At 59.3% G+C, this 12,581-nt stretch overlaps 1 protein-coding gene across 1 annotated transcript in view; it reads left to right on the forward strand.

Moving 5' to 3' along the window:
* LOC122542990 (beta-adducin-like) overlaps positions 1–12,581 on the forward strand; it is a gene marked incomplete at its 3' end in the record, with an annotated part of 28,975 nt that overhangs the window by 4,182 nt on the left and 12,212 nt on the right. The window contains exons 2-10 of the mRNA XM_043681134.1: positions 1,229–1,449; positions 2,886–3,030; positions 4,109–4,260; positions 5,770–5,850; positions 6,878–7,027; positions 9,728–9,871; positions 10,022–10,120; positions 11,269–11,445; positions 12,317–12,574. Coding sequence (XP_043537069.1) covers positions 1,246–1,449; positions 2,886–3,030; positions 4,109–4,260; positions 5,770–5,850; positions 6,878–7,027; positions 9,728–9,871; positions 10,022–10,120; positions 11,269–11,445; positions 12,317–12,574 — 1,410 coding nt within the window. The remainder of the gene's footprint in view (positions 1–1,228; positions 1,450–2,885; positions 3,031–4,108; positions 4,261–5,769; positions 5,851–6,877; positions 7,028–9,727; positions 9,872–10,021; positions 10,121–11,268; positions 11,446–12,316; positions 12,575–12,581) is intronic.

A 12,581-nucleotide genomic window follows, 5' to 3' on the forward strand; every position in this document is an offset into this window, starting at 1 on the left:
TCCCAAAATGGCTAACAGAGCAGGTGGTGACAGAAGAGTCGAGCACAGCAACCGTTCAGAACTGGGGGACGTGCGCAGAAAAATGCCACCACGGCGCTGAGATTTCCGGGCAGGCGAGGGACCGTGAGGGGGCCCGGTCACGCCCTCTGGGCCCAGTCACTGGCATCCTGCCACCTCAGGCCTGGTGTTCCCCTTCTGCGTCTCTGATGCCCCTTTTCTCACGCCAACCCGGGCGGGGTGGCGCGGAGTGGGATTGTAAAGGTGGCATGTAGACCCCCCCCACCAACTCCCGCCCTGCGCCACCAGTTTCCACACAGGAAACTCTGGCGAGACCTCTCAGCAGATCAGAGGCCCAAGCCCAACATGACCGAAAAGCCTCCCTCGATCCTGAGCGCCGCGCCTCAGCGAATGAAGGCACGTATCCCACAATGCCTCAGAGTCCCTTTCTCCACCCACCTCCCCTCCTCCTGTCCCCGCTACCTTCAGGGGACCCACGCACACCCTCCATCCCTCGGTGCCGAGCGTTCCCTCGCCCTGTGCGCCCCCTCCCCCAAGCCCGTCACTTCCGATAATTCACCTCCCCCGTCGGATAAATTGGCGTCCAGTCTTCCCCGGAACACGCCAAACTGGGCCATGTTCGGGACGAAGGTGGAGAAGAGTGGGGCGAGGGCTGCGACTAAGAACGCCGACCCGATCAGGCTCAGTTTGGCGTGCGCGGCCGCACGACGATACTAACACCTCGCCCCCCTCCCCCCCCCGGCCCTCCCCACCAGTAGAGGGGGGGGGCGTTAGGGCCTACCCGTACCTGGTCAGACGCCTTCAGATAATATTCCATCTGTGGAAAAATCTCTATTCCCTTGAAAATGTCTCGAAATCCCCCTCCCCAACCCACTCTATCTGCGCTCGTTCCCTCCCCCACCCCACCCTCCCCCCCCCCCCCAATGCCTGTGGGGTTAGACTCTTCTATCGCCTCCTGGTGGTGGAGGTAATCCCAGCTTTCCTTGGTAACTCAATTCCCGCTCCAATCTCATGCCAGTAGGAATCTCCCAACGGAAAAGGGCAGCTCCTCCACACCCTGAACTGGTCTGTATTTTTGATCTACCCTCTTTCTCCCCCCCCCCTCCCCCCCAACCAAAGGCCTAGAGTAGGAGTCAGAGGCGGGAAGTCTTCGGGATTCTGTCTGAGCCGCTTCCGGAATCCGACCCCTCCCCTTTTCCTTTCCCGTCAGCAGCCGCGGACCGAGCCATGAGCGCGGAGGCGGCGGCTCAGGAGGGGGCGCCGACGGCGTCCTCCCCACCGCCCGACTGCGCTCGGAAGGCGTGCTACCTGGAGCGGGCAGTGGAGGGCGACCCTGAGTACCTCCGGCTCCGGGAGGCGGGGCCCGCGCTGAGGCAAGACGTGAACTTGATGGAGCAGAAGAAGCGGGTGACCGTGATACTTCGGAGCCCGGTGAGTGGCCTTCTCCCCCCCCCGGCATCCTCCCCCCCCTACCCATTGCACGCGGGGGTCAGTATTCCCTTCCCCGGACGCCTTTCCCGAAGAGAAGACGCCACCGTTTTCCCCCCCCCTCCCCGTTTAGGTCAGAATTGACACCCTGATCCAAAAGCGCTTGCTGACCTTCCGGGTTTGCCTGGGCGACTGGGAATGGGCCATTTGGAAGTTGGGGGGAGGGTGCGCGTAGGGTCCCCATTGTTGACATCGCAGTTGAGGTGCACTACCTCCTGCGGCACAGAGACAGGCCCTTCGGCCCCAACTGGTCCGCAAGGGAGTCCATTTCCCTGCCCATCCATCCTTCCCTCCCCAAGCAGTTGCCCGAAACGCTTAGCATGTGCCCGCCTCAACCGTGGGGCGTGTACAAAAAAAAATAAAACGTTGTCTCTCAGGATCCCTCTTACTCTTTCACCCCTCTCACCCTCAATTTCCCCAACCCGCAGGAAATAAACAGACTGAGTGCATTCACAGAATCCCTGCAGTGTGGGTAACGGGCCTTTTGGCCCAACAAGTCCACACCAACCCTCTGAAGAGTAACCCACCTAGACCCATCCCCCTACCTTATTACTCTACATTTCCCCTTGACTAAAGCACCTAACCTGCACATCCCTGGGCACTATGGGTAATTTAGCACGGCCAATCCACCCGAACCTGCACATCCCTGGGCACTATGGGTAATTTAGCGTGGCCAATCCACCCTAACCTGTGCATGTTTTGGACTGTGGGAGGAAACCGGAGCACCCGGAGGAAACCCACACAGGGGGGGGTTAATGTGCAAACTCCACACACAGACAGACAGTCGCCCAAGGCTGGCATCGAACCTTGGCGCCATGCGGCCACCCTGTCCATTGTCTCTCAATGGTCTCGTACACGTCCATCAGACTCCCCCACCACTCCTACACTCTGAAGGGAAAGGCTTGACCTCTGCCAATAACTCAGACGCTGGGGATGCCCCCCCCCCCCCAGATAATTCCGATCGTAAAGCGGAAGGTATTACTCTGAGTGCGGACTCACCAGGGTCCCGTGCAATGCAGCCACAGCTGAGGGCACTTCATTGGTCAAGCCAGACGGAGTGGGTATACCAGGTCATCACGCCCTCCCCTCAGGTGGGTGATGGGAATGCATGGGACGGTACTTCCCGTTTCCCATCAGACTCGGTCATGTGTTCCCAGTCCGACACGGGGATGGGAATATCCCCCCCCCCCCCCACTCAGTGCCAACCCCGGGTGCTCGGGTTAGTTTGGCGTTTTTACGAGGAGAGCGGGTTGACGGTTTTGAGGGGGTTGGCGCCCACTGGCAGGGCAACGAGCGGGGCGCACGGGTGGTGGGGAGCTTGGGGAGGGAGTGGGCAAGGTGGGCTCGCTCTAACGGTGCCCCCCCCCCCCTCTTGCCAGGGCTTCCGGGAGGAGCTGGAGAGCCTGATCCAGGAGCAGCTGCGGAAGGGGGAGGACTCTGGCAACCTGCGGGCGCTGCGCCACATCGTGGACTTCATCAGCAGCGGCGGCGGCAGCCCCCTGGCGCTGCCCACCTCACCGCCCGGTGAGCACAGCCAGGCCGCGCGCCCTCCGCGACTCCCTCACCCGGGTTCCCCCCCCCCCCACCTCAAACGCCAACCCCCTTTGGCCCATCTAACCTGTGCCAACCGCTTGGCGTCATTGAGCGCCCCCTTCCCAGTATCCTCCTCCTCCTCCTCCGACACCACGAGGGATTCCCCCCCCGCCCCCCCTGCCCACGGGCAGCGAGTTCCAAATCCCCCTCCACTGGGGGCTGGGGATCATTTTACCTCACGCCCGCTTTTCTCTGGGCATCGATCCCCCTCCGCCAGTGGGCAGAAAGTTCCTTCCCATTTACCTCCTCCATCTTGATCACTTATCTCTCAAATCTCCACTGGTCTGAGGAAATCTCCCCCAAATCTCTCTTTGAGAGCTGAAACTCTCCCGACGTTCCCACCTCCCCCAACATCCCAGTTAGTCTCGCTCTCTGCCCTCTCCCTCTCTCTGGCGCACTGTTATCCCTTACTCTGGTCGGAGCTCCTGGCTTCCAAGTTGGGCCTAGCTAAAGGCCTACAAAATTCTGGCCTTCCGCCCATCCTGTCACTGACCCCTATCCGTGACGACTCAGTCTCCTTCACTGTGAGAGAAATGAGCTCCTCCGACTTTTCCCGCTAACGTCTGAGTTCCTGGCAACAGCCTTGTGAATTTTTCTTTCCCCTGATCGCTTTCCAATTTTCCGAACATCCTTCCTAGAAAACTGTGCGCCTATTCCCTCCTTTCCAGGCGCATAGGGCTCCTGCCGCTCCCAGAATGCAATACTCGTCCGCCATCTTGCTGCTTGAAAACCCGTTAATGGCCTCCTTCCCTCCCACCTGCACCCCCCCACCCCCTCCACTGCTCTCTCGCCCGCGCGCAAAGCCCGGATCCACTGCCCCCTTCGCTCGGGCAGACGGGAGGTTGGCATTCGAGTGCCAAGTGTGGAGAGTTCTTTTTTTCGACAGTGGGTGGGAGGGGGTGGGTTGTGCCCGCCTGAGGGTTGAGGGAGGTGGCTGGGGTTTGGTGGTGCCCATTACCTCGGTGACCCTCCACCTCTTCCCTTGCACCCCTCCTTCCCCGGACGCCAGGGCCAGCGACAGTGGTGCCAATCAATGACCTCCACGCGGCCGAGTGCCCGGGCCTCGCCAGGGGGGAGTCGCTCATGAGGTGCAAGGTTGCCAGCGTCTACCGCCTGCTGGACATCTTCGGCTGGGCCCCGTTGGCCAAGACCTACGTTACGGTGAGTGCCCGCGGGCGCCGGGCAGTGCTGAGGGGGTGTGGGGCGGGCTCAGAGTTGGCGCCGGGGCCAAGGGCAGTGCCTGCTGTGGGAGGTTAATGCCTTAATGCTGGGCTTCCCCTCCTCCCCCCCACCCACAACCTTCCCCTACCATTGCCTCTCCAGGTGGTCACCCACCCACTCACCAAGTTGGCATCTGGTGCCCACAAATGGTGAGAGAATGCTTGTGAGGAAGGTGGGAGGGGGTTAGAGAAGGATACTGGAGATGGAGGGGGAGCCAAAGGAGGACCATTCAGCCCGGTCCAACCCTTTCCCCTCGCCAATGCAATCTTAACCTCTCCCTGTGGACGGAAGAGCACAGTACAGGCCTTTCGGCCCTCAATGTTGTGCCAACCTTTTATCCTCCTCTAAGATCAGACTAACCTACGCAACCTTCATTGTTCTATCATCCATGGGCCTATCCAAGAGTTGCTTAAATGTCCCTAATGTCTCTGACTCTACTCCCCCCGCTGGCAGTGCGTTCCCACCACTCTCTGTGTGAAAAACAGGCCTCTGACATCTCTCCCGAAACCTTCCTCCAATCACCTTCAAACTATGCCCCCACCGTGATAGCCATTGGAGAAAAGTCTCTGGCTATCCACTCTGTCTGTGTCTCTCACCATCTTGTCCACGTCTCATCTCTCTTCACTCCAATGAGAAAAGTCCTAGCTCCCTCAACCTTCCTTCCTAAGACCTGCCCTCCAGTCCCGGCACCATCCTGGGAAATCTCCCCTCCGGACCCTCTCTGGAGCTTCCACATCCTCCCTGTAATGAGGCGACCAGAACCGAACACAATATCCCGAGTGTGGTCCAACCAGGGGCTCTATCGAGCTGCAGCATAACCTCGCGGCTCTTAAACTCAATCCCCCTGCTAATGAAAGCCAACACACCATACGCCTTCTGAACAACCCTATCAACTCGGGTGGTAACTCTGAGGGATCTACAGACCCTGAGATCCCTCTGTTCCTCCACACTGCCCAAGAATCCTGCCTCGAACCCTGTATTCCGCGTTCCAATTTGACCACTTTTCCAGGTTGAACTCCCGTCTGCCACCTCTCGGCCCAGTTCTGCGTCCTGCCAACGTCCCGTGGCAACCTCCGACAGCCAGCCGCCAACTTTCACGTCGTTGGCAAGCTTCCGCTTCCCCATCCGAGGCCGTGACGAAGATATCACGAGGAGGCGGAGGGCCCGGAGCCGAGTCCCTGCGGAACGCCGCTGGTCACCGAGCTCCAGGCTGAATACTTGCCACCGACCCACCACCCTGTGCCTTCTCTGGGCCAGCCAATTCTGTCTCCCCAGACAGACAGACTTCCACAGCCTTCGGAAAACATAGCTCCCTTATCTCCACGTCTTGGTGCGGACTGATTCTCTCAGAAAAGGGGCGGAGGTGGTGACAGAGGGTTATGGGTGAGAGTGGGGGGGGGTGGGGTGAACGCTCTCTCAGGACTGACTCTCCCTTACCATCATCCTCAGCTCCGCGTCAGCAAAGAGCAGGGCCACTTCCTCATCATTCCCAAAGGGATTTCGTACGGAGAGGCCTCCGCATCGGTGCTGGTGAGTCCGGGATGGGGGGGGGCGGGGGGGGTGTGAGGGGAGTCTCGGTCACCCAAGGCTGGGCAAACGGGGTTTAATTCGGACAAGCGTGATGTGTTGCATTGTGGGAAGGCAAATGTCAATGGTAGGGCCCTGAGGCCGTGCGGACAGACCAAGATGGTCACAGGTTCGGGTACATACTTCCTCGACAGGGTAGACCGGTGGGTGGGGGGGACATGACGAAGGCATTTGGCACACATCGGGTCAAAGCGCCAAGCGTGGGAGTTGGTACATCCATGTTGGACAGGCCGTCGGTGAGGCTACGTTTGGGCCACACATCCTTCTATTTGAGCCAAGACAGGCTTTCGGGCCTACCTGACCAATTCAGGCTTTCGGGCCTAGTTGGACGAAGATAGGCTTTCAGGCCTACATCGACCAATTCAAGCTTTCTGGCCTACCTGTGCCAAGACAGGCTTACGGGCCTAGCTGGATGAAGATAGGGTTTCGGGCCTACCTGACCAATTCAGGCTTTTGGGCCTAGTTGGGCAAATTAGGGTTTCAGGCCCACATCGACCGATTCAAGCTTTTGGGTCAAGCTGACTAATTGAGGCTTTCGGGCCGACCTGACCAGTTCTGGCATTTGGGTCTACCTGAGCCAACACAGGCTTCTGGGTCTACCTGACCAATTCAGGCTTTCAGACCTGTCTGAGCCAAGGCAGGCTTTTAGGCCTACCTGACCAAGGAAGGATTTCGGGTTTACCTGAGCCAAAACAGGCTTTCGGGCCTACTGGGACCAAGTCAGGACTTCAGGCCTACTTGGACAAAATCAGGCTTTTGGGCCTACCTGGCCAATTCAGACCTACCTGACCAATTCAGGCTTTCAGGCCTAATTGGACCAAGAGAGGCTTCCTGAGCCAATGGGTTCACTCTGAGACAGGCAGCCCAACGGCCTGTCGCTACCACGTCAGGCCCCTCGACCCTTCTTCTTCTCCTCCCCACCCCCATTCCGAGCGTGCCTGACAGTCCTGGTCTCCTCCCCTTCCGGCAGGTGAAGGTGAACATCGTGGGAGGCGTGGTGAGCCCGGGCAGCAGCGGCCTCTCGGTCGACAGCACGGGTTTCGGGTTGCACGCGGCCGTCTACGCCGCAAGGCCTGATGTCTGCTGTGCCATCCACTTACACACTCCAGCCACAGCGGCGGTGAGTAACTCAGGAAAGGGGGCGCGCTGGGATCGCTCCTGTCCTCCAATCCCCTCTCCCCTCACGGTTAGCCTCCCTCGAGCCCCTCACCACCCCCCACCATGAAACTGCGCCTGGCCCCCACTTGCCTGTTCTCCCGGAGAAGTCCCGCTCGCCTTGTATCCCGGGAGCTCTCGGTACATCCCCGCCTCCTCCTCCTCCTTGTTAATATTTATGTCCGGCGTTATCGGGAACGGGCCCCTTCCCATCGCACTCTTGGAACAAGAGAAAAGAAAATGCCTCAGATGCCACAAAAGCAGCCCTCTCGATCCAACCCGGCCCAATCCCCTAAACCCATCCAGTCCCACTTGCCAGCACTTGGCCTCTATTCCTTCCCGAATCATGTCCCCACCCCCATGCCTTGCCAAAGCCGTCATCGCCCCAGCATTCCTCTGTGCGAGAGCCAAGACAGGCTTTCGGGCCTACCTGAGTCAAGACAGGCTTTCGGGCCTACCTGTGCCAAGACAGGCTTTCAGGCCTATCTGACTAAGCCAGGCTTTCAGGCCTACTTGAGCCAGGACAGGCTTTCAGGCCGACCTGAGCCAGGACAGGGGTTCGGACCTACCTGAGCCAAGACAGGCTTTCAGGCCTACCTGAGCCAGGACAGGCTTCCAGGCCTACCTGAGCCAGGACAGACTTTTGGGCCTACTTGAACCAAGTCAGGCTTCGGGCCTACCTGATCCAAGACAGGCTTCCAGACCTCCCTTGGCTCCCTTTCCCCTCCCACCCTAAACCAATGCCCCTCCAATTCTGGACTCCCCGCCCCAGCCTGGGAGGGGAAAGGTCTTGCCCATTTATCCCCACACACATCACAATTTTATCAGGTTCACCTGCCCCCTCAGCCTCTGACAGTCCAGGGGAAAACAGCCCCGGCCTGTTCAGCCTCTCTCTGTAGCTCAAACCCTCCCACCCCTTGTCAATCTTTTCTGAACCCTTTCCCGTAGCAGGGAGACCAGAATTGCACGCAGTATCCCAAAAGCAGCCTAACCAATGTCCTGTACAGCCACAACATGACCTCCCAACTCCTGTACTTTATGCTCTGACCAATAAAGGAATGGCTTCTTCACTGTCCTATCTACCTGCAGCTGTGCTTTTATGGAAATATGACTCTCCAGTCTAAGGTCTCAGTCTTCAGCAACACTCCCCAGGACCTTAAGTCCTGCCCTGATCTGCCTTTCCAAAGTGCAGCACCTCAGATTTATCCAAATTCAACTCCAACACAGGCTTTCGGGCCTACCTGACCAATTCAGGCTTTCGGGCCTACCTGAGCCAACACAGGCTTTCGGGCCAACCTGACCAATTCAGGATTTCAGGTCTGCCTGAGCCAACACAGGCTTTCAGGCCTACCTGACCAATTCAGGTTTTCAGGCCTACCGGGGCCAAGACAGGCTTTCAGGCCTACCTGAGCCAACGCAGGCTTTCAGGCCTGCCTGAGCCAAGACAGGCTTTCGGGCCTACCTGAGTCAAGACATGCTTTCGGGCCTGCCTGAGCCAACACAGGCTTTCAGGTCTACCTGACCAATTCAGGCCTACCTGAGCTAACAGGCTTTTAGGCCTACCTGAGCCAACACAGGCTTTCGGGCCTATCTGAGCCAACACGGGCTTTCGGGCCTATCTGACCAATTCAGACCGACCTGAGCCAAGACAGGCCCAGAGTTGAAAATGTGTTGCTGGAAAAGCGCAGCAGGTCAAGCAGCATCCAAGGAGCAGGAGAATCGACGTTTCGGGCATGAGCCCTCCTTCAGGAATGATCTCCAGCATCTGCAGTCCTCACTTTCTCCCCAAGACCGGCCCAGCTGCTCAAGATCCCCGTTGTAATCTGAGGTAACCTTCTTCGCTGTCCACTACACCTCCTATTTTGGTGTCAGTTGCAAACTTACTAACAATACTTCCTATGCTCACATCCAAATCGTTAAAATAAATGACAAAAAGTGGAGGGCCCAGCACCGATCCTTGTGACACTCCATTGGTCACAGGCCTCCAGTCTGAAAAGCAACCCTCCACCACCACCCTCCGTCTCCTACCTTCCAGCTAGCTCTGTAACCAAATGGCTAGTTCTCCCTGTATTCCATGCGATCTAACCTTGCTAACCAGTCTCCCATGGGGAACCTTGCCGCACGCCTGCCAGTTCTGTAACCAAATGGCTCGTTCTCCCTATATTCCAAGGATGTAACCTTGCTAACCAGTCTCCCATGGGGAACCTTGCCGCACGCCTTACTGAAGTCCATGTAGATCACATCCACCGCTCTGCCCTCGTCAATCCTCTTCGTTACTTCAGAAAAAAACTTGATTGCGTTTCATGAGGCACGCTTCCCCGCGCGCAGCGCCGTCAAAACCCGCGGCCAAGTTGGGCGGTGCTTTCGAAAAGACGTTTTGGCGCAGGCTGGGAAAGGAAGGGGAGGGATTGTGGGCCAGGATCCAGCAGGGGTTACAGTTCCTTGGCGTAGGTAAATCAAGTCCAACTCTTTCACTCCCCCCCACCATCTCTCCCCGGGCACCTCCCCCCCCCCGCTGCCTTCCTACCACTCGGCGTGCGTCCTCTCACGGAGCTTGGGGGCCGTGTGGAATATCAGATCCGCCTCTGGGCTTCCCCCGGGCGGCGGCAACCCCAGTCTTCGAGCGCGTCAACCCAGGACGATTCCTTCCCCGGCTTTTCCGCAGGTCTCCGCCATGAAGTGCGGCCTCCTGCCCATCTCCCATGAGGCCTTGCTGGTCGGAGACGTCGCTCACTACGAGTACAGCGGAGCCCTGGACGAAGAGGCGGACAAGATCCAGCTGCAGAAATGCCTAGGCCCCACCGCGAAGGTACAGCGCCCTCGGGTGGCGGGAGGGGGCGTGGGTGCGAAGAGGCCTGCGGCCTAGCGCGGGATACCCGAGCCTGCGGCCTAGTCGGGTTGTCCGGTGAACGAGTCGCATCATTTCAAATCACCCCGCACCTCCCGCCTTGCTTTGAAGGTTCTGCTTTTGAGGAATCATGGGGTGATAGCCCTGGGGGAGACGGTAGAGGAAGCCTTCTACAAGATTTACCACCTCCAGTCGGCCTGCGAGATCCAGGTAAGGCTTTTCTCCGAACGGCCCCACGTTTCCCCCTGACTCCAAATGGCCCCAGCACCCCACCCCGGGGGATGGGGGGAAAGACCCTCGATCATCCTATTTTAGTGTCCTCCTTAATCTCAGGGTGGTGGGAGGGGGAGCTGTTTTGTGGCACTTGGCTGTCCTTAGGAAGGTGAAGGTGGGTTTGACGGGATGCCCCACCCCCCTCAAAGCTGAGAGAGAGAGACCCCCCCCCACAAACCGAGAGGGAGAGAGAAAGAGAGCACCCACAAAACTGAGAGATTGAGAGAGAGAGAGACCCCCAAAACCGAGAGGGAGAGAGAGACCCCCCCCCTCCCCAGAACCAAGAGAGAGAGAGAGAAAACCCCAAAATCCCAAAAACCGAGGGAGAGAACGTGAAACCCCCAAAACCGAGGGGGAGAGAGAGGGACAGAGAGACACCCCCCCAAAACACAGAGAGAGAGAGAGAGAGACCCCTCAAAACCGAGAGAGACAGAGAGCAAGACCTCCCAAAACCGAGAGAGAGAGAGAGAGAGCACACCCACAAAACCGAGAGGGAGAGAGAGACCCCCCCCCCCCCCGAACCGAGAGAGAGACCCCCAAAATCAAGAGGGAGGGAGAGATCACTCCCAAAGCCATGAGAAAGAGAAACCCCAAAAACAGAGAGGGAGAGAGAGAGCGAGAGACACCCCCAAAACTGAGGGGGGGTGGGGGAAGAGAGGGAGAGAGAGAGAGACCCCTTAAAACCGAGAGAGAGAGAGAGAGAGACCCCCCAAAACCAAGAGAGAGAGGCCCCAACATCGAGAGAGTGTGAGCGAGACCCTCAAAACCAGAAGGGAGAGAGAGGGACTTCCCAAAACCAGGAGAGGGAGAGAGAGAGAGAGAGAGAGAGAGAGAGACAGCTCCAACTGGGGAATTCAAGATGGTGGCACAATTGGATTCTCAGGGAGACTCTCTGGGCTCTCCCCAGTTATTAGCGGTGGGTTTTCCTGGGATTGGTTTTTCCTTCCCTGCCTCCCCAGTTCGCTTCCCCCACCGCCAATCATTGAATCAGTGCCCTCAGCTCTAACGATGCCCCTTACCTGTGTTGGCGCGATGCCAACTAACCCCAGTGGCACCCCTCCTCAGCCCAGCTCTGTGCTTTGCAGGTTACGTGCCTGTCGAGCGCCGGGGGAGTGGAGAACGTGACCCTCCTGGACCGGGAGCGATACCGGCCCCTGGAGGCGGGCGTGCTGGCGTGGGCGGGCACCACCTTTGGCCCCCCGCAGAGGAGCCGGCTCGGGCACAACGAGTTCGAGGCCCTGATGCGGACGTTGGACAACCTGGTGAGCAGGTCCGGTCGGGACGTGCGGCGTGATGCCAGGGTGGCGTCAGGACTGGGTGGCATGGCTCCCCCCGTGACTCAGCAGGGGAGCGGCGATTTGCGTGGCGCTGGGAGCGCAGGTTGGCAGGCGGTCGGGATAATGGGCACCGGCTGTGCGCTGGGTGTTGGGATGGCGGGGTGGGTAGCACTGACTAGTCCCCATTGGCGAGATGTTGGCACTGACTGGTCCGAATTGGCGTAGCGGTTGGCATTGACTGGTCTGAAATGGAGGGGATGCCCGGTGGGAGGGGGGTGAGAGGCAGGCACTGCTCTCTGAAAGGACCTTCAGAGATCTGAGATGCCGAAGGTACTTGGGGTATGGGGGGGGGCGGGGAGTCCTGGTTCAGGGTTCATCCAGATGGTGCCAGGATGTCATCTCCAGAGTGCAGGAATGTTAGGGGATGCAGACCGCGGAGGCTCGGGATGAGACCTCCCCCCCCACCCGCAACATTCCGAGCGGTTTCGAACCTCATGCCTCAGGCAGAACATTCTGGACTAGGGCATCCAGAGGAGGTTGGCAAGAGCGACCCTGGTTTGGGAGTGGGAGAGGGCGCTCTGGATAAGGGGAGGGGCAGGAGAAGGAGAGGATGCTGGGAAAGGTGGAGTTGGCACCCCAGGAGAGTTGGGAGTGGGAGAGGGCGCTCTGGAGAAGGGGAGGGGCAGGTGAAGGAGAGGATGCTGGGAAGGGGGGAGTCGGTGCCTCAGGAGAGTTGGGAGTGGGAGAGGGCACTCTGGAGAAGGGGTGGGGCAGGTGAAGGAGAGGTTGCTGGGAAGGGGGAAACTGGCGCCCCGGGAGAGTTGGCAGTGAGCCCTGTCGCCCCTTTTCCGGACAGGGCTACCGGACGGGCTATGCCTACCGGCACCCGGTGCTCCGGGAGCGGGCCCGGCACAAGAGCGAGGTGCAGATCCCGGCCACCGTGACGGCGTTCGTCTTCGACGAGGAGGCCTACTGCCCGGCGTCGGCGCCGCCCCACGCCCAGAGGAGGCAGCACCGCGAGAAGACGCGCTGGCTCAACACGCCCAACCTCTACCTGAGGTCTGCCAGCGACGAGCTGCAGGGAGAGCCCAGACGGGAGCGGGCCCGCACCACGGTAAGGA

The sequence above is a fragment of the Chiloscyllium plagiosum genome, chromosome 42, assembly GCF_004010195.1.
Source record: "Chiloscyllium plagiosum isolate BGI_BamShark_2017 chromosome 42, ASM401019v2, whole genome shotgun sequence".
Taxonomy (NCBI): domain Eukaryota; kingdom Metazoa; phylum Chordata; class Chondrichthyes; order Orectolobiformes; family Hemiscylliidae; genus Chiloscyllium; species Chiloscyllium plagiosum.